General features: G+C 41.4%; 2 protein-coding genes across 13 annotated transcripts in view; one reads left to right on the top strand and one right to left on the bottom strand.

Moving 5' to 3' along the window:
• Positions 1-6,809, bottom strand: part of UIMC1 (ubiquitin interaction motif containing 1) — a 135,963-nt gene extending 129,154 nt beyond the window's left edge. The window contains exon 1 of the mRNA XM_077757261.1: positions 6,700-6,809. The gene's annotated coding sequence lies outside the window, so the exon portion shown is untranslated. The remainder of the gene's footprint in view (positions 1-6,699) is intronic.
• Positions 6,810-6,928: 119 nt separating this feature from the next.
• Positions 6,929-24,406, top strand: part of ZNF346 (zinc finger protein 346) — a 33,226-nt gene continuing 15,748 nt past the window's right edge. For 11 of the 12 annotated variants that reach the window (XR_013333483.1, XM_077757255.1, XM_077757251.1 and 8 more), the window contains exons 1-4: positions 6,929-7,111; positions 19,581-19,684; positions 20,492-20,584; positions 22,351-22,495. Coding sequence is in view for 11 of the 12 variants with exons in the window: in XM_077757255.1 (XP_077613381.1) it covers positions 6,937-7,111; positions 19,581-19,684; positions 20,492-20,584; positions 22,351-22,495 (517 nt within the window). In the remaining variant the exon portion in view is untranslated. The remainder of the gene's footprint in view (positions 7,112-19,580; positions 19,685-20,491; positions 20,585-22,350; positions 22,496-24,406) is intronic. The other variant, XM_077757258.1, reaches the window with a different exon arrangement.

The raw sequence follows: 24,406 nt of genomic DNA, 5'->3' as shown, positions 1-24,406 counted from the left end.
TTTCATATGTATTAAATAATGATAATTTTAATGTTTTTTAATAAGAAAAGGCAGTAGAAAGTGTTAAAGAAGTATGGAGAAATGAGTTATTTACTTCTTCCTAGAGGAAGAGAAGAAGTTAAGGAGAATTTCATTTAGTAGATGTGTTAGGGGTCCCCATGATCACCCAGGTTTGATGATTGACTCAAGGACTCAGGATTCGGCATACAGTTGCACTCACAGCTATTATAGTCAAAGAATACAAAGCAACATCAACAAAGTATGTCAAATGGACATGAGAAGATGGTGGAAGTGCATTAAAGGCAGTGGGAACAGTATATGCAAAGGCAAAGAGCTGTGAAAGGATGTCCCAGCCAGGGAACAAACCACAAGGCTACAAAGTCCTTTCAGTGTGGCTGGAGAACAAGGCACTCTGGAAAGTATCAGAAAAAGGGAGTGGAGAGGGAAGGAGTTAGACTACAGAATCAGACTCTTACACCACAGTAGGACATTTTAACTTTGTCCTATAAACAACAGAAAGCCATTAAGTATTGTCTGTAGGGGAGTTTAGTACAGTGCCTGCCTGCAATAGACTGCTTATGTCCTCCAAAAATTAAGATGTTGAAATCCTAACCCTCAATGTGATGCTATTAAGAAGTGGGGCCTTTGGGAACTAATTAGGTGATGAGTGTGGAGCCCTCATGAATGAGATGAGTGACCTCATGAAAGAGACACTAGAGAACTCTCTCACCCCTTCATCCATGTGAGGACAGAGGGAGAAGATGGCAGTCCATAAACCAGGAAGACAGCTCCCACCACACACCAGATCTACTGGTACTTTGATCTGGAACTTTTCAGCTTCCAGAACTGTGAGAAACAAATTGTTCTTTAAGCCCTACTGTCTATGTTACGGGGGCCCAAATGGAAAACATACTGACATATAATAGAGTAGGCCCAAACAAAGCCTGTTGATTTGATATGACTCAAATTACTATGCCAGTTCAAGATCTTTACCGATTTTTTGACAGTCCTTCGGTGGAGATGACAGAGCTTCACTGGATCATTTTAAACCACTCTAGGGGCGCCTGGGTGGCTCAGTTGGTTAAGCATCTGACTCTTAATTTCAGCTCAGGTCATGATCTCGCAGTTCTTGAGTTCAAGCCCCAAGTTGGGCTATGCGCTGGTGCCACTGCTTGGGTTTCTCTCTCTTTCTCTGCTTCTCCCCAATGCATGCACACTCTCTCTCTCAAAATAAATACATAAACATGTTTTAAACAAATAAATAAACCACTCTAGATTTCCTTGGATACATTAAACTAAACTAGATCCATAATCAAATGCACAATTAATTGAAACTGGTTCTAGAAATTGTGGGATCTAAAACTCATTCTAGAAAACTGGGGTTTAGCTTTACCAAGATGGAGCCTAATACTAGTTTGTGAAATTATCAGAAAAATATAGCATTCAGAATAAACTGGTAACAACCACCATTTACTTTGTGCCAGACAAGTGCTAAGTAGTTTATGGAGATTATTTTGGTTAATCCTCATGACCACCATTTAAAATAGGTATCACTGCGGTGCCAGGTGACTGGCTCAGTCAGTTGGGCGACCGACTTTGGCTGAGGTCATGATCTCATGGTTCATGAGTTCGAGCCCCACTTCAGATTCTGTGTTTCCTTCTCTCTCTGTCCTTCCCCTGCTCTCTCTCTATCTCTCTGTCTCTCAAAAATAAATAAATGCTAAAAAAAAAAAAGTATCATTTCCTCGTGTTACAGTTAAAGAAGCAGACTTACAAATGTTAAATAATTTACCTAAGGTCACATAGGTCATGACTGCAAAATGGAGCAGTTGATGTCAGGCCGAGAGCTTCACAGCTTTAACTGATGGCCTGTTTATTTCCCAGAGATTATTGGGGTTAAACCCAATCCTGTTTACCTCAGACATTGTCAGGGTGTAAAACATCATGGTCATCCATTACACCTCACATGGCTCTGAACATCCATCCCTCCTGCCCCAAGGGTGGTTCAGTAGGGCATAGAATGATTGGAGTCCTGGGACCACCACTGGAGTGATAAGAAGCTGCCTCGTCTGGTTAGTTTAATTTGACATATACATATGCTCATTTTTCTAAGTAGGCTGTGACAAGGAAAAAGTTGGAAAGCTCTACTTGAATCTAATCCTCCGCCCTCCTCTCCTTCTTAGAGCCCTCTGGAAATCATAATCCATGATCAGCAAACTCCCCTTTCAGGCCACTTTCAGGCCAACAGGCTTGAGAGAGGGAATGTGGAAAGGGCCCAAAGCCACCATCTGGCTGAGTATAGACAGGCCTAACAGGCCACTCACCTCAAAATATCCATAGGCCCTAACTAACCAACGGGCTACTTACAACCAGGCACAGTTACCAAAAAAGGTAAAATTCCATAAGTCATCATACTTCCTCACTTTCCCTTCTTAAAAGCAGCCCCCTCCACTGCCTGTTGCAGACAGCCTCTCCTCTGCTGACCTACTCATCCACTACCTTGCTACTTTGTGGTATATTCAATAAACTTCTATATCCTTTGTTCTGCCTCAGGTGAATTCTTTCACCTCCCATGCAACTCACTTGCTTCCACCCAATCATTGCCCCACATTAGGAGGCCCTCATCTAATTGAGAGACACCCCATTTAGACACAACACCCTATACCCTCAATCTGTCTTTGGAAAGTCACAGATTTAAAACGTGGCATCTCCTGAAGACAATGCTTCCCTGTAGCCCTAAAGTCACTATAAAATGACCCACCCTGGGACGCATGGATGGCTCAGTTGGTAGCCATCCAAATTCAGCTCAGATCATGATCTCACGGTTCGTGAGTTCAAGCCCCGCATTGGGCTCTGCACTGACAGCTCAAAGTCTGGAGGCTGCTTTGGATTCTCTGTCACCCTCTGTCTCTGCCCCACCCCTGCTTGTACTCTGTCTCTCAAAAATGAATAAACATTTTTTTAAAATGCTTTTAACTATAAAAAAATAATAAAAATAAAATAAAATAAAATGACCCATCCTGAAAAGTAGACTAGGATTACAGCAGAGATGTGACCTCCCTCTCTACCCTGCCCCCAGCATAGCTTTTCCAGTTTTCCTCAAGAGCAAACCCTACTGTTTTGGATCAATCTCAGATTCTGACTCAAACCATGCTTGTTAATATCCTGTTAGTAAAATCTAAGTTATGGTCACTTCTAACAACTAGAGATGCATTCATAGAGCTGAGAAGTTGAAAGCCTCCTATAAGGTAACCCAGAAACCAACAAGACTCCCACAGCTGTGGCTTCATCATCCCACTCCATTCATACCGATCTTGGTTGTTTTATTAATCATGGTTTTTTTTTAATTTTCTGTATTTTATTATGCTTTGACATCTTGGGATGGATCTGTCCTTCTCAGGATTAGTTAATTCATAGAGATAGCAAACAATTTGCCTTTAAACACACATTTCATATGCAAACCAACCAATCCAAAGTCTGCATCCCCAACCATCTCCTTTATCTAACTCACACACCAAGCCAATATTCCACCTTTCCTAAATCAGTCCAAGGCCTGGTAACAGACTACTAGGGTCCACTCCTATAGCCCAGAGCCCTGCTACAATTACTTAGACTAGCCAATCCTCAACTTCTTACCTAGCCCTACCCATTCCTTCCACTGTTGACTACAATAAAGGCTCTGGGCCATGCTCTTCTCTTGTTCTTTCTGCCTCCTGGCCAACCTTGGCACTTTCCCTGTGTACTATGGCCCTACATGGCATGGCACAACCCTTCCTCTTGGGAAGTCTGCATAATAAAACTCTCAATGGCACTTAACACTGAAAACAAGAGCCATATTTTGCAAAGCTCTGTATTATGGGTTTGCGTGCCCAAGAACATACACAATCAGTGTTTACTCAAATGAAGTATCTGCTAAACTGTGGCCAATTCATCCCTCGGCAAAGCCATTTCCCTGGGATTGTTCTTCTCCCAAAGCAACAATACACAGTAGAACAAGTTGGCAAGTGGTTCTCGTGTTCCACAGAGAAGAAATAAACGCCAGCCCCAAGTACAAGGCATCACATGCACTGTCAAGTTCCAACAAGGAGTCCAGGCCTGGCCATTATTGAAAGCACTTACACAAAAGACAAAGCAGAAAGAGGGCTCTTCAGACACTCAGCACCATAGCTCAGGACTCTGCCTCATTGGCACAGAAAATAAATTGTGATAGCGTTCACTAGAGAATAAATCTAAATTGTTTTCAGGGGCACCTGGATGACTCAGTCGGTTAAGCGTCCGACTCCAGGCTTCAGCTCAGGTCATGATCTCTCAGTTTTGTGAGTTCAGGCCCCAAGTCAGGCTCTGTGTTGGCGGTGCGGAGCCTGGTTGGGACTCTCTCTCTCTCTCTCACTCTCTCTCTCTGTCTCTCTCTCTCCTCTCCCCCACTCATGCTGTCTCTGTCTCTCTCAAAATAAATAAACTTAAATAAATAAATAAATTGTTTTGAGCAATTACTAAGATTGGGAGCAAGGGGAGGGGGACTGTATTTTGTTCCATTGTGTTAAATATATATGCCTGAATTCTGGGACTTTGACTAAAATGTCCTCTATACCTTGGGATTTCTAGTGAATAGCTCATGCTATGAAATTTGGGTAAGTAGAAACTTTCTTTAAGACAATTAAGTAATGTACAGTCATTGGTTTTTAGGCTGGTCATCTGGTATTGGCGAAAGGACATGGATTTGCAGTCCGAGGACTGTTTGTTCAAGTATGGCCTCTGTCATTAACTACCTGTGTGACCCTGATAAAACCTTCACCCCTCCCAGTCTGTTTCTTTATTGTCAAATAAGAAAAAAAATCCTTACCACACTGAGATACCACCTCACGCCAGTCAAAGTGGCTAAAATGAGCAAATCAGGAGACTATAGATTNTGGGGGAGAGGGAGAGAGGCAAACCATGAAAGACTCTTGAATGCTGAGAACAAACTGAGGACTGATAGGTGTGGGGGGGGGAGGGGGGAGATCGGCATGGAGGAGGGCACTTGTGAGGATGAGCACTGGGTGTTATATGGAAACCAACTTGACAATAAACTATTTGTAAAAAAAAAAAAAGAAAGGAAGGAAGAAAGAAATCCTTTATAGGAAAACCACTCTGAGCATTAAATACTATAATGTATGTTAAAGGTGCTTCATAAACTCTAAACACTGCACAAACATCAATCATCTATCGCACTGTACTAGACGAGTCAGTCATGAGGCCTGCCCCAAGCTGGTGCTCAATATTTACAGTATAAATAAGCATCTCCTGCTGGTCAGCTGTGTGATCTCAGGCAAGAAACCTGTCTCTCTTTCTTCCCTCCTCTGATATCACTTCTCCCTTGTTCACTGCTCCAGCCACACTGTTCTTTTTCCTGTTCCTCCAACAGAGCGAGTTCACTCCTGCCACAGGGGCTTTGCACACGCTGTTCCCTCTCCCTGGAACATTCTTCACCAGTTCTTTGCATGGCCTTCCACATCTCATCAATCAGGACTTAGGTAAAATGTCATTTCTTTAGAGGCTTTCTGACCACCCTGACTAATGTTCCTTGCACATCATTCACCCAATACATATTCCTGTTTTATTTTCTTAGCACTTATCACAATCTGTTGACTTGTTTATTACACTCTCCTCCATTAGAATAAAAAACACAATACCAGAGCTTCCTGGTTCACCACTGTCTTGTTCACCACTGTACTCCAGTGCCGAAAACAACATCTAACTCCTAGTAAACTCTCAATAAGCATTTGAATAAATGAAGTCGAAATAAGGTAATTCTATCAAAAGTTTCATTAATTGAACAGATATTTTATATGTACCTATGAGAGCCCAAGCTCTATTTCAAGGTGTTGGGAACAAAATGGACAAAAATCTCTACTTTCTTGGGGCTTGCCTACTAGTGGGGAAACAAAAAAGATAAAACTTAAAAACATACTATGCCTGATAATGTTAAGGAAAAAATAATAAAGCAAGAAAGGAGGACATGAAATGTATGTTTTAGATAGGGTAGCCAGAGAAAGAAATGAGAGACTGAGCCATGAGGATATATGGGGGAAATGCAATCCAAGTGGTCAGGGTAACTGGGACAGTAATCAAGGTGTTGGAGGCTAACACAGTAGGAGATAAGATCAGGAAAGTTAAGGGAAGTCAGACTGTATAGGGTCCTTCGGCTAAACTCAGGACTTTTTTTTGGCTTTTACAAAGAGTAAGAGAAGAAGGTGTTGGAAAATATGAGCATCCGGGTATCAGGATATGGTTTGCTATAAGAGGACTGCTACGGCTGCTGTGCTGAGAATATCTGAGGGGCAAGGGAAAGGACCAGTGAAGATGCCACAATAACCTTGGTAAGAGATGGTGGCTCCTGAAAGACTTGGGGAGGAGGATATATGGGGATGGAAGATAAAATTTCAGGTTTTAACAGTTGCATTGGGAGTTTAAGGGGAATATCTGGGTAGAAACTGAAACTCAAATGGTATTTATTATCAGCAATAGCTGAATCATGGAGATGGAGCCCTGCCTCTACTACATTCTGGAGGCACTCTTGAGTAAACTATTTTTAGGTTCTGGGCCTCAGTTTCCCTAACAGTAAAACGGAGAAAATACTCCCACTTAACAGGGCCTTCAAGAGAACGAAATGAGAAGTGTCAAAGGCTGACGGTGAGCAAGGTAAGAACCTGCACAAACCTGTACCAGAGTAAGGGGGCTGCTGTGAAACCAGCGATTGACTTTCAATTCCGCATCACAACACTCCGAGGCTCCCCATCAGCGATCAAAGAGCAGCGCCAGGGCCCGCATTGCAACGCGGGCTGCAGCGCCCAAACCTCGCGAGATTTGCTGGCCCGGCAATGTCACCCTCCCACCCACATCTCGCGAGACCAAGGTTTATGAGTGGCTATCTGCCGGTTAGGGCTTGCAGGAAAGATGGAGTATCCCGCGTTGGGCACCGTTGAGGCCGCGGACAGCGGAGGGGCCCGGCCATACAACAGCTCGGAGGAGCGAGAAGGCCGGGAACCGGACGGACTGCGCTTCGACCGCGAGAGGGCGCGCCGCCTGTGGGAAGCAGTGTCTGGGGCCCAACCAGTGGGGAGGGAGGAAGGTGAGTCCGGGGACCTCAGAGGTAGAAATCCCTCGCTCACCCCGTTTCGCAGAGAGCGGCGGAAGCGTGGGGCGGGAACGCGGCCCAGCCCTCGGGTCTCCGGTCACACCCCCTGGCGCCCGGCCCGCCCCATTGCGTGACGCGCCCCGGGACTCCTTTACTCGTGCACTCCAGCAGGGCCTGGGTGCTACGGGCCAGCTCCACTCAAAATTGAGGCCGTCGCACCCAATGAATCAGGTCTCCGCACTCAGATGGTCAGGGGCCTTCTCCTGCTCACACCGTCGGGGGTGGAGGGCCTTCACCGCCTTTCTTACCCACCAGAGCGCAGCCCTTCCCAAACTCGAGGACTGTAATTCCTACTCGTGCCTTCTCGGAGACCCACAGAACCTTCTCCGCCAGACTTCTAGCCCCCCACCATTTCCCCCTGACTCTCCATCGTCCCAGTCTCCAGGTTCCCCCACCCCTAGTGTATCTTGTCTCCCTTCTCTCATGCCCCACACTTCTAAGATCTCCAGAAGGCCTTAACCCCCATGTTCTTCCTGGCCTTGATGACTTGAACCTCATTTATCCCTGTTTCTATTTGTCTAGTCTACTACCTGGGTCCCTTTTATGAGATGGGGGCCAGGAGCCTGAAAAACTGGCCAGGATATACTTTGAGTCCAGCTTCTTTTATATCCCAGGCTTGTCCCGAAGTTGTGAAGAACAGAATAAACGGGGTGGGGGTGGGGGAGACACTTCTGGGCTGAAGCTTCCCAGCTTCCTCTGCATTTGACCATTGGGTAGGACAGAGATAGAGGGAGGATGGAAAGAGCTGGCCTGACCTGGTTGTGTGACTCCTTTCATAGTCTTTAGCACCACGAGCTGCTTAACTCCAGTCCAGAAGTACAAGAACTGTCTGGCCTTCTATGCTAATCTGTCAAGTAATCTGCTGGGAAATCAGATGGTTTGTTTGCTTGCTGAGCAGACTAATCTTGGAAAGTTTAATATGTTGCTTGTGAACTGATTGCCCTGGAATAAAATGGGATTTTTTACCACATCCAAAGAAAATATGTTTAAGTTTGGGGTGGTGCACAGACCTATACCCTTGAATACACTTCTCCAAGTTTAAAAACTAGTCTAGTCTGACTCCTGCTAGATTAATATGGGCCTTCTGTCTCCCTCATAATCTCAAACTTGTTTGGTACAAATCCCCCCCAAATACACCCCAATATTCCTCTCACTAATTTAACAAAGAGTCATTGATGACTGCTCAGTTCCTAGGACTCACTGGGCATCAGAGCTACAAAGATGAGGAAGATACTGCCCTTCCCTTGGAGGGGTTTATAGTCTAGTCCAGGAAGCAGGCACCAAAACAGTTTCAGTATAAAGTAATGGGTGCAGTAAAGAGGAATATATAAGAATTGGTTGTGCACAAAGAGGAAGTGACCTTTGTTCTTGAGGGACAGGGAGGGCATCTGCTGGACCTTGAAGCAGAGAACACAGCAGTTGTGCTCTAACAAGTGAATTGCTTATGTATGTATGAATGTACAGTGTCACTTAGGACCCAGTTCATTTCCCTGCTCTCCTCACGTTCCAATTTTTACATGAGGTCTAGATACATACCTTTAACACCAAGTTCTACTCACCTCGGTTTTTGTTTTGTTTTTCTCTTAGCACTTTTATTGAATTATAATTTGTATACCATAAAATTTACCCATTCTAACTGTACAATGCAATAATTTTTTACTAAAAGTATAGAGTTATGTAGCCATAATTCTGTTTTAGAATATTTTCATCACTCCGGTTAGTTCCCTTCTGCTTCTTTACATTAAATCCCCACTCTCACCTCCTGCCCTAGGCTACCACTGTCTCTATAAATTTGCCTTTTCTAAATGTTTCATATAAATAAAATCGTACAATATGAATGCATTTGGCTTCTCTCAGCATGTTTTGAGGTTCAGCCAAGTTGTACTATGCATTAGTACACATTACGTTTTGTTGCTAATAGAATCCCATTGTATAGATCTTGCTTTTTATCCTTTGACAGTTTCTGGCTTCTGAGTGGGCTGTGGAGACTGTTCACATTTATTTATTGATAACGGCTAGATTTACATTTTCTATTTTGCTATTTATCTCTCTTTCGTTTTGTTGTTCCCTTTCTCCTTTACCAGCTTCCTTTGTGGTCAGTATTTTTTAGTGGACCATTTTAATTCCTCTGTCAACATTTTTTTGTACTTTTTTTTTTAATGTTTATTTTTGAGAAAGGGCGCACAAGCAGAGAAGGGGCAGAGTGAGAGGGAGACAGAGGATCTGAAGCAGGCTTTGTGCTGACAGCAGAGAGCCTGATGTGGGGCTCAAGTCCCATGAACCGTGAGATCATGACCTGACCTGAAGTCAGACTCTCAACTGACTGAGCCACCCAGGCGCCCCCCCCTTTTTTTTTTACTTTTTAATTGTATTTTCTTAGTGTTCGAGGGACTATATGATACATCTTAACTCTTCACAGTCTACTTCAAATTAATGCTAACCTAAATCTGATAAGATGTATAAAAACTTTCCTCTAATAGTGCTCCATTCCTCACCCTCCTTTGTAATATTATTGCCATATTTACTGCATTGATATATGTTATAAATCTAATTATCCAGTGTTATAATTATTGATTTATACAATATGTCTTTTAAAGAAGTGAAGAGAAGAAATTAGAAAACAAATATTTATGGGGTGCCTGGGTGGCTCAGTCAGTTAAGCATCTGACTTCGGTTCAGGTCATGATCTCACAGTTTGTGGGTTCAAGCCCCGCATCAGGTTCTGTGGAGACAGCTCAGAGCCCGGAGCCTGCTTTGGATTCTGTGTCTCCCTTTCTCTCTATTCCTCCCTACTAATGCTCTGTCTCTCTCTTTCAAAAAATAAAATGAACATTTAAAAAACATTTTTTAAGAAAAAATATTTATTTTTAAAAAAAATTTTTTTTTAAATGTTTTATTCATTTCTAGGAGAGAGAGAGAGATAGCGTGAGCAGGGGAGGGTCAGAGAGAGAGGGAGATACAGACTCTGAAACAGGCTCCAGGCTCTGAACTGGCTGTCAGCACAGAGCCCGACGCGGGGCCTGAACCCACGAACCGCAAGATCATGACCTAAGCGAAAGTCGGACGCTTAACCGACTAAGCCACCCAGGTGCCCCTAAGAAAAAATATTTATAATGTCCATTACTGACCTACATATTTACCATTTCTGTTGTTCTTTTTTTTTTTTTTCCCTATTGATTCATTACTGATTAGTACCATTTCCTTTCAGCCAGAAGGGCTGTCTTTAGTATTTCTTGCAAGGCAAACCTGCTAACAGTGAATTCTCTCAGTTTTTATCTGGGAATGTCTTTATTTTGCTTTCAGTCTTAAAGTATATATTTTTTTAAATAACATCTTTATTGATACATAATTCATATGCCATAAAATGCACCCTTGTAAAATATACAATTCAATAGGGTTTAGTATATTCACAAAATTGTGCAACCATCACCACTATCTAATATCAGAACATTTTCATCACCCCAGAAAGAAACCCTACGCCCATTAGCAGTCACCTCTGGCAACTGTTTATCTCCTTTCTGTTTCTGTAATTTTTTTATTCTAGATGTTTCATATAAATTGAATTGTATAATATGTGGCCTTTTGTGACTGGCTTTTTTCACTTAGCATGTTTGAAGGATACTTTCCCTGGACATGGAATTATTAGTTGATAGCTCTGATCTTTCTCACTACTTTGAATACATCGTTCCACTGCCCTCTGGCTTTCATTGTTACAGATGAGAAGTAAATCATTAATCAGGTTATTCCACTGTACATGATGTGTCATTATTCTCTTACTGCTTCAAAGAGTTTCTGTCTTTATCTTTCAATACTTTGATGTATCTGGGTCTTGGTATTTATCCTATTTTGAGTGCCTTGAGACCTTTAACTGTATGGATTAATATTTTTCTTTGATGAAATATGGGAAGTTCTCAGACATTGTTTCTTCAAATATGGTTTTTTTTTCGTCTATTCCTTTCTCTCCTTCCAAGATTCCCCATATATATTTGTTTGGTATGTTTGATGTATCCCACATGTATCTGAAACTCTGTTTATTATCCTTCAATTTTCTTTCTAACACCACATCATCAATACCATTACTTTTGTTTTCTTCATGCCTTTTTTGTATAATAAAATCTGAGCTTTTTCAGACCATCAACAGTATGGATTCACAAAAAAGAAGTACTGAAGCTAACTAACCTTAACAGGGCTAATATCCAATTCATTATTATAGACCACCCTGCTTGTTAGACTACACTGCCTAAACGGTCTGACCCACTGGTAAATTATGTCCAGCTTGCTTTTACTAGGATCTTTTGTTTACTGCTTTCTAACTATAGCTATACCTAGAAATCAACTACCATGCTAAGCAGAGTCCTAAATAGGTTAAAACTCTCTCTGAGAGGCAACTTCAGACAATTAATGAATTTCTGTGGAGCTGAGTTCAGATTCTAAGGCCCAAAGAATAGCAAGTCATGGGGCACCTGGGTGGCTCAGTCAGTTAAGCGTCCAACTCTATATTTCAACTGAGGTCATGATCTCACAGTTTGTGGGTTTGAGCCCCACATTGAGCTCCATGCTGGAAGTGTGGAGCCTGCTTGGGATTCTCTCCCTCCCTCTCTCTGCCCCTCCCTAGCTTGCTCTCTCTCTATCAAAGTACATAAATAAACTAAAAAAAAAAAAGAAAGGAATAGTAAGTCATTATAAATTAGCAGTGTTCACCATTAATTGGAATATCAGAGATGGTTTAGTCATGAAGTGACCAGCTATTCTGGCCCTAAGTATCCTAAGGCAACTTAAGGCACATTAAGTCACCCAAAGATGATTGTAACTTGAACTGAGGTATCATGATCATTTTCTCCCCCAAATACTACTTCCCCTAAATTCTATAAGTTTATGAATTAATCTTGCTTTCCTACGCCAGCTCTCTCTGCCCATACTTCATTGACCCTGTGAAAATCAGCCCTATGCTAGATCTCTTAGTCTCTGCCCCATACATCTTCTAGTTGGCTACAATATGGATACAACTTCAATCCTGCCAATCATGTCTTATCATAAGATAGGGAAGACAGAAATGCAGTGAAGACCTTATTTCTTTTTGGCTATTATCTATTGTTACTGTCAAGAAATGTCATGGAGGGGCGCCTGGGTGGCTCAGTCAGTTAAGCATCCGACTTCGGCTCAGGTCATGGTCTCACGGTTAGTGGGTTCAAGCCCCGCGTCGGGCCCTGTGTTGACAGCTAGCTCAGAGCCTGGAGCCTGCTTTGGATTCTGTGTCTCCCTCTCTCTCTGACCCTCCTCTCCTCATGCTGTCTCTCTCAGAAATAAATAAAACATTTTAAAAATTTTTTTAGGGCGCCTGGGTGGCTTAGTCGGTTAAGTGTCCGACTTTCGCCCAGGTCACGATCTCACGGTTCGTGGGTTCGAACCCCGCGTCGGGCTCTGTGCTGGCTGCCAGCTCAGAGCCTGGAGCCTGTTTCAGTCTGTGACTCCCTCTCTCTCTGACCCTCCCCTGCTCACGCTGTCTCTCTCTCTCCTATAAATAAATAAAAAAATATTAAAAAAAAAATAAAAAAATAAAAAAATAAAAATTTTTTTAAAAAAAGGAAATGTCATAGAGGGATGCCTGGGTGTCTCAGTCGGTTGGGTGGCTGACCTTTTTGGCTCAGGTCATGATCCCAGTGTCATGGGATCGAGCCCCATGTCAGGCTTTGTGCTGAGTATGGAGCCTGTTAAGTCAGTCTCTCTCTCTCTCTCTCTCTCTCTCTCTCTCTCTCTCTCTCTCTGTCCCCCCCCACATCCCTCCCTCTCCCTCTGTCCCTCTCCCCCCTCGTGCTCCCTCTCCCTCTCTCTAAAATAGAAAAAAGAAAGAAAGAAAGAAAGAAAGAAAAGTCATGGAATTATGAGATCATCCTACATCAGCGTTCCAGCATCTTTTATCCAGCTTCATAGGCTGAGAATACAGGGTCATTGACAATAGAAACTTCTTACTTCCAGCAGAGCTGTGATGGAAACCTCAGAAACTACAACTCTTCTGTTGAAACAGTCATATATTGTTCCTAGAGACATTTGTGGAAGCCCAACCTAGTAACTTGAGCCTGTCCAAAGATTTTTTTTTTAGGTTTACTTATTTATTTTGAGAGAGAGAGAAAGCACGAGTGGGGGAGGGACAGAGAAAGAGGAGAAGAGAGAGAATCCCAAATAGGCTCCCTGCTGTTGGCATAGAGCCCAATGCGAAGCTTGAGCTCACCAACTGTGAGATCATGACCTGAGGTTGGACACTTAACCAACTGAGCTACCCAGGCACCCCACCAGTAGTTTTCTAAGCATCGGATTTCTTATATCAAACCTGACCTATTCTGGAGAGATAGTCGGTAGTTAGATTAGAGTTGTGTAGATATTTGTGCAACAGAGATGCGCATTCAAGCCACCTTCTCAGAATTCTGATAATTTATAAAGTTCTTTTTCCCAGTGTGGACCTTAGCTTCCTCCAACCTTGTGAACCTCTCGTGGTTTTTGTGGGTCAGGAATTTAGGAAAGACTTGGCTAGAACATTCTTTCTCAGGGTTTGAAGGGCTCTAAGACTATCCCAGGACTTCCTTCCTTTTCTATCTACACTAGGGATTCTTTTCTAGCCCATAGCCTAAAGTATGATTGATATATTGACAGTTCTTTTTTTTTTTTTAATGTTTTATTCTAGGAGAGAGAGAGAGATAGCGTGAGCAGGGGAGGGTCAGAGAGAGAGGGAGTCACAGACTCCGAAACAGGCTCCAGGCTCTGAGCTGGCAGTCAGCACAGAGCCTGACGCGGGGCTCGAACCCACGAACTGCAAGATCATGACCTAAGCGAAAGTCAGACGCTTAGCTGACTAAGCCACCCAGGCGCCCCAACAGTTCTCAACTTATATTTCCAGTTCTGACCTCTCCCTTGTGCTCCAGACTTGAATCTCCAACTGACTACTTGATACCTCTGTGCATATATCTGATAGACCACTCATGTTTCACATAGCCAAAGAAAAGTCTTAAATTCTCCTCCAAGGCTGTCTTCCAGTTTTCATCTCATCTGTTTAGTTGCTCAAGTTCAAAACTTAGGCGTTACCCTTGACTCTTTCTTCATCCCCCACATCAAATGAAAGAAATTGTGTATCAGATCTACTTCTAGAATGTAATTCCAAATCCATGCCTTTTTCTGTCTCCATTGCCAACCCCCATTGTCATCCCCATACAGTCTACTGACAGAATGAACAGAGTAATCTTTTCAAAACATAAGCCAGATCTTGTTGCCTGTCATTGCACTGAAAACAAAATCCATGGTTCAAATTACAGCTTCTGAGGCCTTGTATTCAGGCAACATGATGTTGTAAGCCTCACACTGCCTCTCCAACTTTATTTCCTACAGCTTTTGTCTTATTTACCATACTCTTGCCACATTGACCTCTTCTCCATTCCTTGAATATGACAAACTCATCCCTGCCTCAGAGATTTGACACTGCCTTAGGCTGCAACACTGCTTCCCCCAGACATCCTTATGGCTGATGGCTGCTAAGATGGTCTTCATTGACTGTATTGCCCCCATCATTCTCTAGCACTTATTCTGTTTTCATAGCATTTCTCCCTGTCACTATTTTGCTTTTTTTTTACTTTGTGCTGTACCTTGTTGATATGGCCTCAGTGCTGGCACATAAAAGGTATTCTGAATATATATTTGTGGACTGTGTAGATATATACTTTAAGCCGGAGAGGTGCATTTCATTCATTCAGCAGGTGTTTACCAAGCTCCTGCTATGGGCCAGATATCATACTAGATACTGTGAATAAACAACATGGTCTCTGCCCTGTCTAGTCTTTGTTGTTGTTGTTGTTGTTGTTTTATGTTTTTATTTATTTCTAGGAGAGAGAGAGAGAGACAGCGTGAGCAGGGGAGGGTCAGAGAGAGAGGGAGTCACAGACTGAAACAGGCTCCAGGCTCTGAGCTGGCAGTCAGCACAGAGCCCGACGCGGGGCTTGAACCCACGAACCGCGTGATCATGACCTAAGCGAAAGTCGGACGCTTAACCGACTAAGCCACCCAGGCGCCCCTGCCCTGTCTAGTCTTTGGAAGTCAGAATCTGAATATCTTTGACAAAGAATTTCATCAGGACGCCTAGGTAACTCAGTCAGATAAGCGTTGGACTTTGGCTCAGGTCATGATCTCATGGTTCGTGGGTTTGAGCCCTATATCGGGCTGTCTTCTGTCAGCGTGGAACCTGCTTCAGATCCTGCTCTCTCTCTCTCTGTCTCTCTCTCTCTCTCTCTCTCTCAAAAATAAATAAACATTGATACATTATTTTAAAAAAAGAAATAAATTTAAAACAATAAAAGAATTTCATCTTCTTTAATTAAAAGCAAAAAGAAATCCAGCATCTCCAGGTCAGGACTCTGACTCCTGGCTACCATCTCCCCCTTGTGGGCTTTGCAATCTTTTTTTATTTTTTTTTAAGTTTATTTATTTATTTTGAGAGAGAGAAAGGGAGAGAGAATCCCAAGCAGACTTCACGCTGTCAGCACAGATCTGACACAGGGCTCGATCTCAGGAACTGTGAAATCATGACCTGAGCCAAAATTAAGAGTTGGACACTCAACCAACTGAGCCACCCAGGTGCCCTGGGCTTTGCATTCTGAGTAGCCTCTCATCCTTCCTTTAAAATAAAAGTTCTTTTAAAACAAAAGACATCTGGGTGATTCAGTCAGTTAAGCATCCGAGCTTTGATACCAGCTTAGGTCTTGATCTCAGGTTTGTGGGTTCAAGCATCGAATTTGGCTCCACACCCAGTGTGGGGCCTACTTAAAAATTAATTAATTAATTTTTAATTAATTAATTAATTAAAACTCTGGCCCAGATCTGTTCACAGATCCACTTTGGTTTCTCTGACCCAGATGAGGCAGGCAAGGTCTTTCACAAAAGTTTACCAATCACCGTAGGAGAAAAATGTGGAAATAAACAGAGATTCTAAGGGTCAGAAAAACAGCCAGACAACAGCCTTCCTGCTCAAAAGGGCTGACATAGATAAGCTTTAGATACTGTAGAGAAAGTCACCTCAAAAGTTTCCTACCAAGAAAGAACCTCCCTCCAGGGCATCTTGACCATGTTTTGCTCCAAAGTAGAAAATAAAAAACATGGGCTTGTTGTCCCCTCACAGTTTTCTGAACTCTGCCCCTGCCTCAGATTATTGGTGTCATTATAGAACTCATGCCTTGGTTGAAATTTTCCTTCCTTCTCAAAGGTAAGGCTTAGTTCCCCAGGCCCAATGATTAAGAACAAGCTAATATGGGGATGACAGGGTGGCTCAGTTGGTTGAGCATATGACTCTTGGTTTTGGCTAGGGTCATAATCTCGCAGTTTCTCTCTCTCCCTCCCCTTCTCTGCCCTTCCCCCACTCATGTTCTCTTTTTCTCTCTCTCTCTCCCCTCTTTCTCACCCTCCCTCCCTTTCTTTCTCTCTCTCCCTTCTCCTCCCTCCCACCCTCTCCTTCCCTCTCTTCCTTTTCTCTCTCAAAATAAATAAACTTAAATTTAAAAAGAACAGGTTAATATCATAGGTTCCTACAGCGTAGAACTTGTGTAATATGTTAGGTGATTTTTAGATGTTTCAAAGTCAGATCAAGAACACTGAGAAAAATTTTAACACATATCAAGTTGTAGAATAAAAAATATTCTGGAGGGGCACCTGGGTGGCTCAGTTAAGCGTCCGACTTTAGCTCAGGTCATGATCTTGAGGTTCAGGAGTTTAGTGCTGCATTGGGCTCTGTACTGACAGCCCAGAGCCTGGATCCTGCTTCAGATTCTGTCTCCCTCTCTGCCCCTCCCCCACTCATACCCTTCTCTCTCTCTCTCTCTCCCAAAAAAATAAACAAACATTAAAAAAAAAAAAACTTTAAAAAAAAAGAAATATCCTGGAACGTCTGGCTGACTTAGTTGGTGAAGCATGCAAATTTTGATCTTGGGCTTGTGAGTTCAAGCCCCATGTCAGGCATAAAGATTATCTAAAATAAAATCTTTAAAAAAAAAAAAAAAAAATACTTCACAGGTGCAACATACAAAATAATTAATTTGCTTAAAACCACCAGACCCAAAAAAGAATTTGACATGTAATTGACAGTGAGCACGTACTAAGCCAAACATTGCACTGCTTTATATGGAACAGCCACAAGGAGAATACATTCTGTGAGATACAAGTTATCAGTACAGTAGTTCCCTTTATTCATGGGGGATATATTCCAGGACCCCTACTGAATTCCTAAAGCCACAGATGGTACCAAAACCTATATATACAATGTTTTTTTATATATACATACATACCTATGATAAAGTTTAATTTAGAAGTTAGGCACAGTAAGATTGACAACAATAACTATTAATAAAATAAGAACAATTATAACAATATACTGTACTAAAATTCATGTGAATGTGGTATCTCTGTTTCTCTCTCAAACTTACTGTACTTGCCCTGTGGTAATATGAAATGATAAAATGCCTATATGGTGAGATAAAGTGAGGTGAATAGCATAAGCATTGTGCCATAGCATTATGTCAATAGCATACAATTGACCTTCTGAAGATATGTAAGAACGAAGATCATCTGCTTCCAGACTACAGTTGGCCGTGGGTAACTGAAATCACAGAAAGTGAAACTGTAGATGAGGGAGGACTTCTGTACCCCCATTTTAAACCAAGGAAAACCACAGGTGGAGATTAAGTAATTTCTATAAAATCACACAGTGACAATAACTGATAGCAGCAGAATTTGAACCCAAGTCAGCATGCCTGGGGAACCCAAGACCCTAACCATGATTTGTACCATACACATTTAACTGGTATTAGATTATAGTTTATGTTTACTGTATAATACCAGGATTAATTTACCTTTTCTCCTGAAGGTAAAAGATCATCCAGCAGCATCTTCTAATTGATACTTATCCTCCAAAATTACTTTTCAAATCTTCTGATTTATTCAAAAGAAACCAATTTTTATGTTTCCTTAATAAACAAACTCACATTATTTCCATAAAAAAGAATGTTCTGGGGCNCCAACACTTGATTTTGGTTTGTGACTTTGAGCCCCACATGGGGTGTAGAGATTACATAAAAATAAAATATTTAAAAAACAAAATACAATAAAATAAATAGAAATATCAGAAAATGCTATTGATCTTCTAGTGGAATAAATTTGGGAGTGGCTTTACTTTTAATTCCACAGAAAATGTTCACAAATAATAAAAAGAAAATTTATTATTACAATTTTTAAACAAATGAAAAAATGATTCCCTTTTCAAGTCTTTCAATCTTTCTTTTTTTTTTTTTTTTTTTTTTTTTTTTTTTTTTTTTTTTTTTTAATGTTTTATTTATTTCTAGGAGAGAGACAGCATGAGTAGGGGAGGGTCAGAGAGAGAGGGAGTCACAGACTCTGAAACAGGCTCCAGGCTCTGAGCTGGCAGTCAGCACAGAGCCCGACGCGGGGCTCGAACCCACGAACCGTGAGATCATGACCTAAGCGAAAGTCGGAAGCTTAACCAACTAAGCCACCCAGGCGCCCCTCAAGTCTTTCAATCTTTCTATCTGGGAAAAAGTCTCAGGTGCTGCCGTGTCTTAACACCTCTCTTCATAGTTGCTGCTCTCTTACTCTTTTCAGGGAGAGCTCCAAGATTCTGTCACCAGTGTCTGGCTAGAATTATTTCATTTTTATTGGTATCTATTTTAAGTTTATGATCTAAAGATTCCTTTTTTTGAAAGAAGAAAAAAAACAGCAGAGGAGAGGCACAGAGAGGAGAGAGAGAATCTCAAGCAGGCTTCATTCTGAGCCCTGACACTGGGCTCCGTTCCACAACCGTGGGATCATAACCTGAGCCATGATCAAGAGTCATATGCTTAGCCAACTGAACCACCCAGGCACCCTTAAAGATTCCTTTGTAAAAGAATTTATAGCATGGTGATTATACTTAATAATGCTGTATTGTATATTCGAAAGTTGCTAAGAGAGTAAATCTGAAAAGTTCTCATCACAAGAAAAGGATTTATGGCTATGTATGGTGACTATAAATAGATGTTAACTAGATCTATCATGGTGACCATTTTATAATATATACAAATATCAAATCATTACATTATACACCTGAAACTAATATAATGTCATATGTCAATTATACATCAAAAAAATTTACTTAGTAAAGAAAATTGTCTTAGACAAGATTGTAAAATAAGTAATTATGTAAATGATGTGAGAACATAGCATGGGTCATGAAAACATAGGGGAGGGGTGACAAAAATTTGCCGAGATATGCTGGTATGGTATTCCATTACTCAATGCCTGTGTCTGAGACAGGGTTCAAAGACAGCACTGTTGAAGCAGGTTTTTAACTCAAAAGATTTTTTTATTTTCCTCTCTGTAGTGGAGCACATGATCCAGAAGAACCAGTGTCTCTTTACCAATACTCAGTGTAAGGTTTGCTGCGCCTTGCTCATTTCTGAGTCCCAGAAGCTGGCACACTACCAGGTATGCCACTGTACTTTTAAATACTTTACTCCTCCTGGGGCACCTGGGTGGCTTAGTCGGTTAAGCGTCTGACTTTCGCTTAGGTCATGATCTCGCGGTTCGTGGGTTCGAGCCCGCGTCGGGCTCTGTGCTGACTGCCAGCTCAGAGCCTGGAGCCTATTTCAGAGTCTGTATCTCCCTCTCTCTCTGACCCTCCCCTGCTCATGCTGTCTCTCTCTCTCTCTCTAGAAATAAAAATAAATAAATAAATAAATAAATACTTTACTCCTCCCCACCAAAAAAAGAAAAACTTTACTTTCCACACTCTGTTCAAAGCCCTCACTTCCTTCTTAGCCACCCAGACATCACCTTCATGCATGTTGACTGTGACTTGAAGGTTGACTTAATTTTTTGTATCTCATTTCTCCCATCCAAATTAGGATCATTATACTTACATCTTCCTTCTCAACTTCATACAGTAGAAAGTATGCACTTTGGCTTTAAATAGACCTGAGTTAGAATCACAGCTCTGCTGCTCATCTTGGGCAAGAAACCTTACCATCTTTACCTTTAGTTTCCTTATCAGTACAATAGAGATGATGATAATTTTCTCATAGATTGCTGTGAAGATTAGATTTGATAGCATTTAAGTGCCTTGAACACAATAAACTAGGAACTCAATAAACTCAATAAACTAGGTTTCTTCCCCCACCCTCTCCTCAAAATTTTAGTGAGGATGAATCAAATGAAAATCGAGTATTTTTGAGTGCCTTATTAGATATGAAATGGCATTTGGCTATCTTTGATCTTTTTCCTGGGTTCTTGCAGAGCAAAAAACATGCCAACAAAGTGAAGAGATACCTAGCAATCCATGGAATGGAGACATTAAAGGGGGAAACGAAGAAGCTAGACTCAGATCAGGTAATCCAGCTGCCGTGTTGAGACCGCTCGCTTCCTGATGAGGCCAGCTGGCAGGTTGGTGTGGTGAAAAGAATGTGGGCTTTGAGCAGACTTAATTGGCTTCAAATCCTGGCCATGTTGTGTGACTTGGACAAGTCTTGTTACTTCTCTGAGCCTTGATTTCTTCCTCCATAAAAATGAGGATGTTAATATCAACATTTTAGGATTTTTCCAAACTAAAATGAAGGAAGATTTATCAGAAGCACCAAACACATAGTAGCACCTCAGTAGATGGAGCCATTGTTATGCATTACCACCCACTGGTTTATTGAAGCGGACAGGAAGCTGCTTATTTACTACACAAGGAGAAAAAGTGGAAGGAAGCCAGGCTGCTTGCTTTCTTGAAATGGGAGGGAAAGAGCTGAGTTTAACACTTGAATGTTTTGAATAAACAAGTGGGAGAAACACCTTTCCAAATACCTGTTCTGATTGAAATGTAAATGCATTTGCTCTTTGGCTTAGAAATACTGAGAGAATTATGTTGAATCAATCCTAATCCCTCAGGGTTACCATTATTTTTGTTTCATGGGAGGTTGTTCAAATGTCATGGGATGAGAAGTAGCAGACTAGGGCCCTATACTAGCTCTGCAACTTACTGATTTGGTGACTTTGGGCAAATCACTTAACCTCTCTACTTTATCCATAAAATGAAGATAATAATTCCTACCTTTTAAGGGTATTGTGAAGTAAAATTACAATTCTTTGTGGATGCTCAATGAATGAAAATTTATAGATTGCCTCCTAATACAGTGTTCACAAGCTTGAAAAGGCCTTGCTCATCCCTTCTCCAAATTCACTGGGCCCATCCCCTAGTTGCCTTTCTGCTTATGATTTAGAATTTAGAAAGACAAGATCAACTCTGGGACCCTAGACAAGTCACTTTACCTCTTTGTATCTTGATTCCTTCAACTCCCAGGATGGCCCAGTAGTTCAAATGAAGTGACTGACATTCTTCTTCCTCTGCAACAAAGAATTATCTACTCCAAAATGTCACTAATGCCAAGATTGAAAAATGCTCTTAGAATGAATGCTTTGTTCAGAGATCAGACCTCAGAGACAGTCTGGGAGGTCTTAACATAGGCTTGAAATAAATTGTTTTCTGGTATAATCACAATCAACAAATACAATCCAAAATCTGCTTGTTCAACAAATCCTGAGTATCTGTTGTATGCCAGACTCCAGCAGGATGCTAAGGATAGGAAACAAAGATGAGTCCAATGGTCCATACCCAAACACTGTACTTTGGTTCACAGAAAAGTCTCCTAAGCTATGACACTGTCAGTTTGGGTGACAAGTGCTATGATAGAGATCTGTTTAATGTACTCTGGGCATGCAGAGGAGGAACAAGATTAATTATTTTCTTAATACTCACACAAAGCAGCTCAATAATTGTGTACTGAATGATTTTCTTGAGTAAAAGTCTCCCAGAAGAAGTGAAATATATATGGGCCTTGAAGGCTAAGCAATATATGCCAGGCAGGAAAAAAGGAAGATCATTTTTAGGGAGCAGGAATGACCCAAGCAAAGCAAGGAAGTAACAGGGAATAAAGTGAGGAATGGTGAGTAGAGCCTAAAATGAAGTAGCTGGAGAAGGATCCAGAAAGGTAGGTTGGGGTTAGTGTGAAGGGGGCCTTGAATGCCCATTCTTCTATGGGCAATGGGGAACCATGGAAGATTTTCTGCCTGGGCAGTGGCATGATCAGACCTGTGTTCTTTCTCCCAACCAGAAGAGCAGCAGAAGCAAAGACAAGAACCAGTGCTGCCCCATCTGTAACATGACCTTTTCCTCCCCTGTCGTGGCCCAGTCGCACTACCTGGGGAAGACCCACGCAAAGAACTTAAAGCTGAAGCAGCAATCCACTAAGGTGGAAGGTACTGGTTTTCCTGAGTAGTGCTATATCGGTACCCCTCCCATCCTCAGGGCACCAGCGCCAATGCCCAGAATGCTCACTCGGGCCACAGACTTGGACAGGTCAAACTGCTTTAGAGAGTCTTTAAAAATGCCAAAGTAGACCCTGCTGGATTGAAATGCAGTCTCAGAGTTGTGCTCACCTAACTTCCCTTTTCTTTGGTTACATCAGTTTTTCTCTGTAGAAGCATCTTAGCCCTGAGCTTTTGTCCTGACAAATAATTAAAATCGAGAGTGTCAAAGTCTCCAGGCCTTGCATACCGTGAGAGCATTCTACCTCTTACCTCTCCCACTTAGATGTTTCCCTCCCAGTATCCACCTGCCATTATTACCATGTGTTCCAAGTTGAAAGCTAAATCCTTGTCTTTTTCGTGTGCTCAGGTTATGCCCTGTTCACTTTAATCCTCAAAGCTGCCTGTTCTCCTCACGACTGGGACTTGCTTTTGAAAGCTGAATACTTCAGTGCTGCCACTACTGCCCAGCAAGCCGTGTTTGCAACTGCCATGAATTCATTCCCAGTGCGGTGACTTATAAAATAGTCCCCTTTGTCTTGTCACCACTGGTGCTCAGCCCTCACTTTCATCTCATTAACTCCTGACTTTCTGGGACTTTTTTAACCTCCACTAAGTGCAGTTAGTCAAGAGTGAAAGTTCTTTGATTTTTATGTCATTTTTTTTCTTTGTAATTTTTGCTTCTTTATCTTGGACCAAGAAGTAGACTGACTATACTATTTATAATAACTCTTTTTTATAGTACTGTATTAAGAAAACAAGACAACAATGTTTTGGAAGACTTTGAAGATAAGGTGAAAAATTACTCATAATTATACCCTCTTAACACACCCAAATCGAGTTATTCATGCTATGAAACAACAGAATATGGACTTTGAAGCCACAGACACACAGGTTTAAATCCTGATGCTGCTATTTACTATCTATATGACTTAACTTCTTTGTGCCTGAGTTTCCTCACCTATAAGATGTTAATAATAGTATCTATAGGTTGTAAGGATGAAATATATATAAGGAACCTAGGACATAAGAGATGCTCAGTAAATGACAGCTGCTATCATTAGTATTATCACCATCATCAAGATAGCCCACAAATGGAATCCTCTTATAAATGAAATATTTGGTCAGGCATCCACCACATGGAGAATGTCATTGACCTTGCTTATGGTTTGTTCATCATTAAGTTATACTAGTACTAATTGCTTTTGTTTAAAGTCAGTGTTGGGGGTGCCTGGCTGGCTCAGTTAGTGAAACATATGACTCTTGATCTTGGGGTCATGAGTTCGAGCCCTATGTTGTGTGTAGAATTACTAAAAAAATAAATAAACTTAATAAAGTCAGTTTCATGGTACCAAAATGATTAAAACATTAGGCCAAGGGAAAATAGCTTAAGAACAGAACTTTATAAGGTTATTTATTTTATATGGATTGATTTTTTCCATAAATGGGAAATTTCCCTGGAATATGCCAGGTCCCAAAGATTCCATACTTAAGAGGTTATTTTCCGTATTCATTTTCAGCCTTTGCCACATACAGATACGTTTTTATATGGTTGTAATCATAGTCCAAGTACCATTTGTATCCTGCTTTTACTTTCCATTGAATTTTGTAGTTGAAGCACATTTCCATGTTTTTACATGAGTTTATAACTATATTTATGAAATTAAACACTTTTCTAATGTGAAAGTAATAGCATGTTGTAGAAAATATGGAAAATATAGATATATGGAAAGAAAAAGTACTCATAATCTTGCCATTCAGAGATAACCACTGTTAATATTTTGGAGTATTGTTTCTCCTGTAATCTTTTTTCTGTGTATGTGTGTATAGTTTTATGTATGTACAGGTTAAATCCATATATAT

Source organism: Crocuta crocuta, unplaced genomic scaffold (genome assembly GCF_008692635.1).
Source record: "Crocuta crocuta isolate KB4526 unplaced genomic scaffold, BGI_CrCroc_1.0 scaffold131, whole genome shotgun sequence".
NCBI classification, from domain to species: domain Eukaryota; kingdom Metazoa; phylum Chordata; class Mammalia; order Carnivora; family Hyaenidae; genus Crocuta; species Crocuta crocuta.
This window is presented reverse-complemented; position numbering and strand designations above follow the sequence as displayed.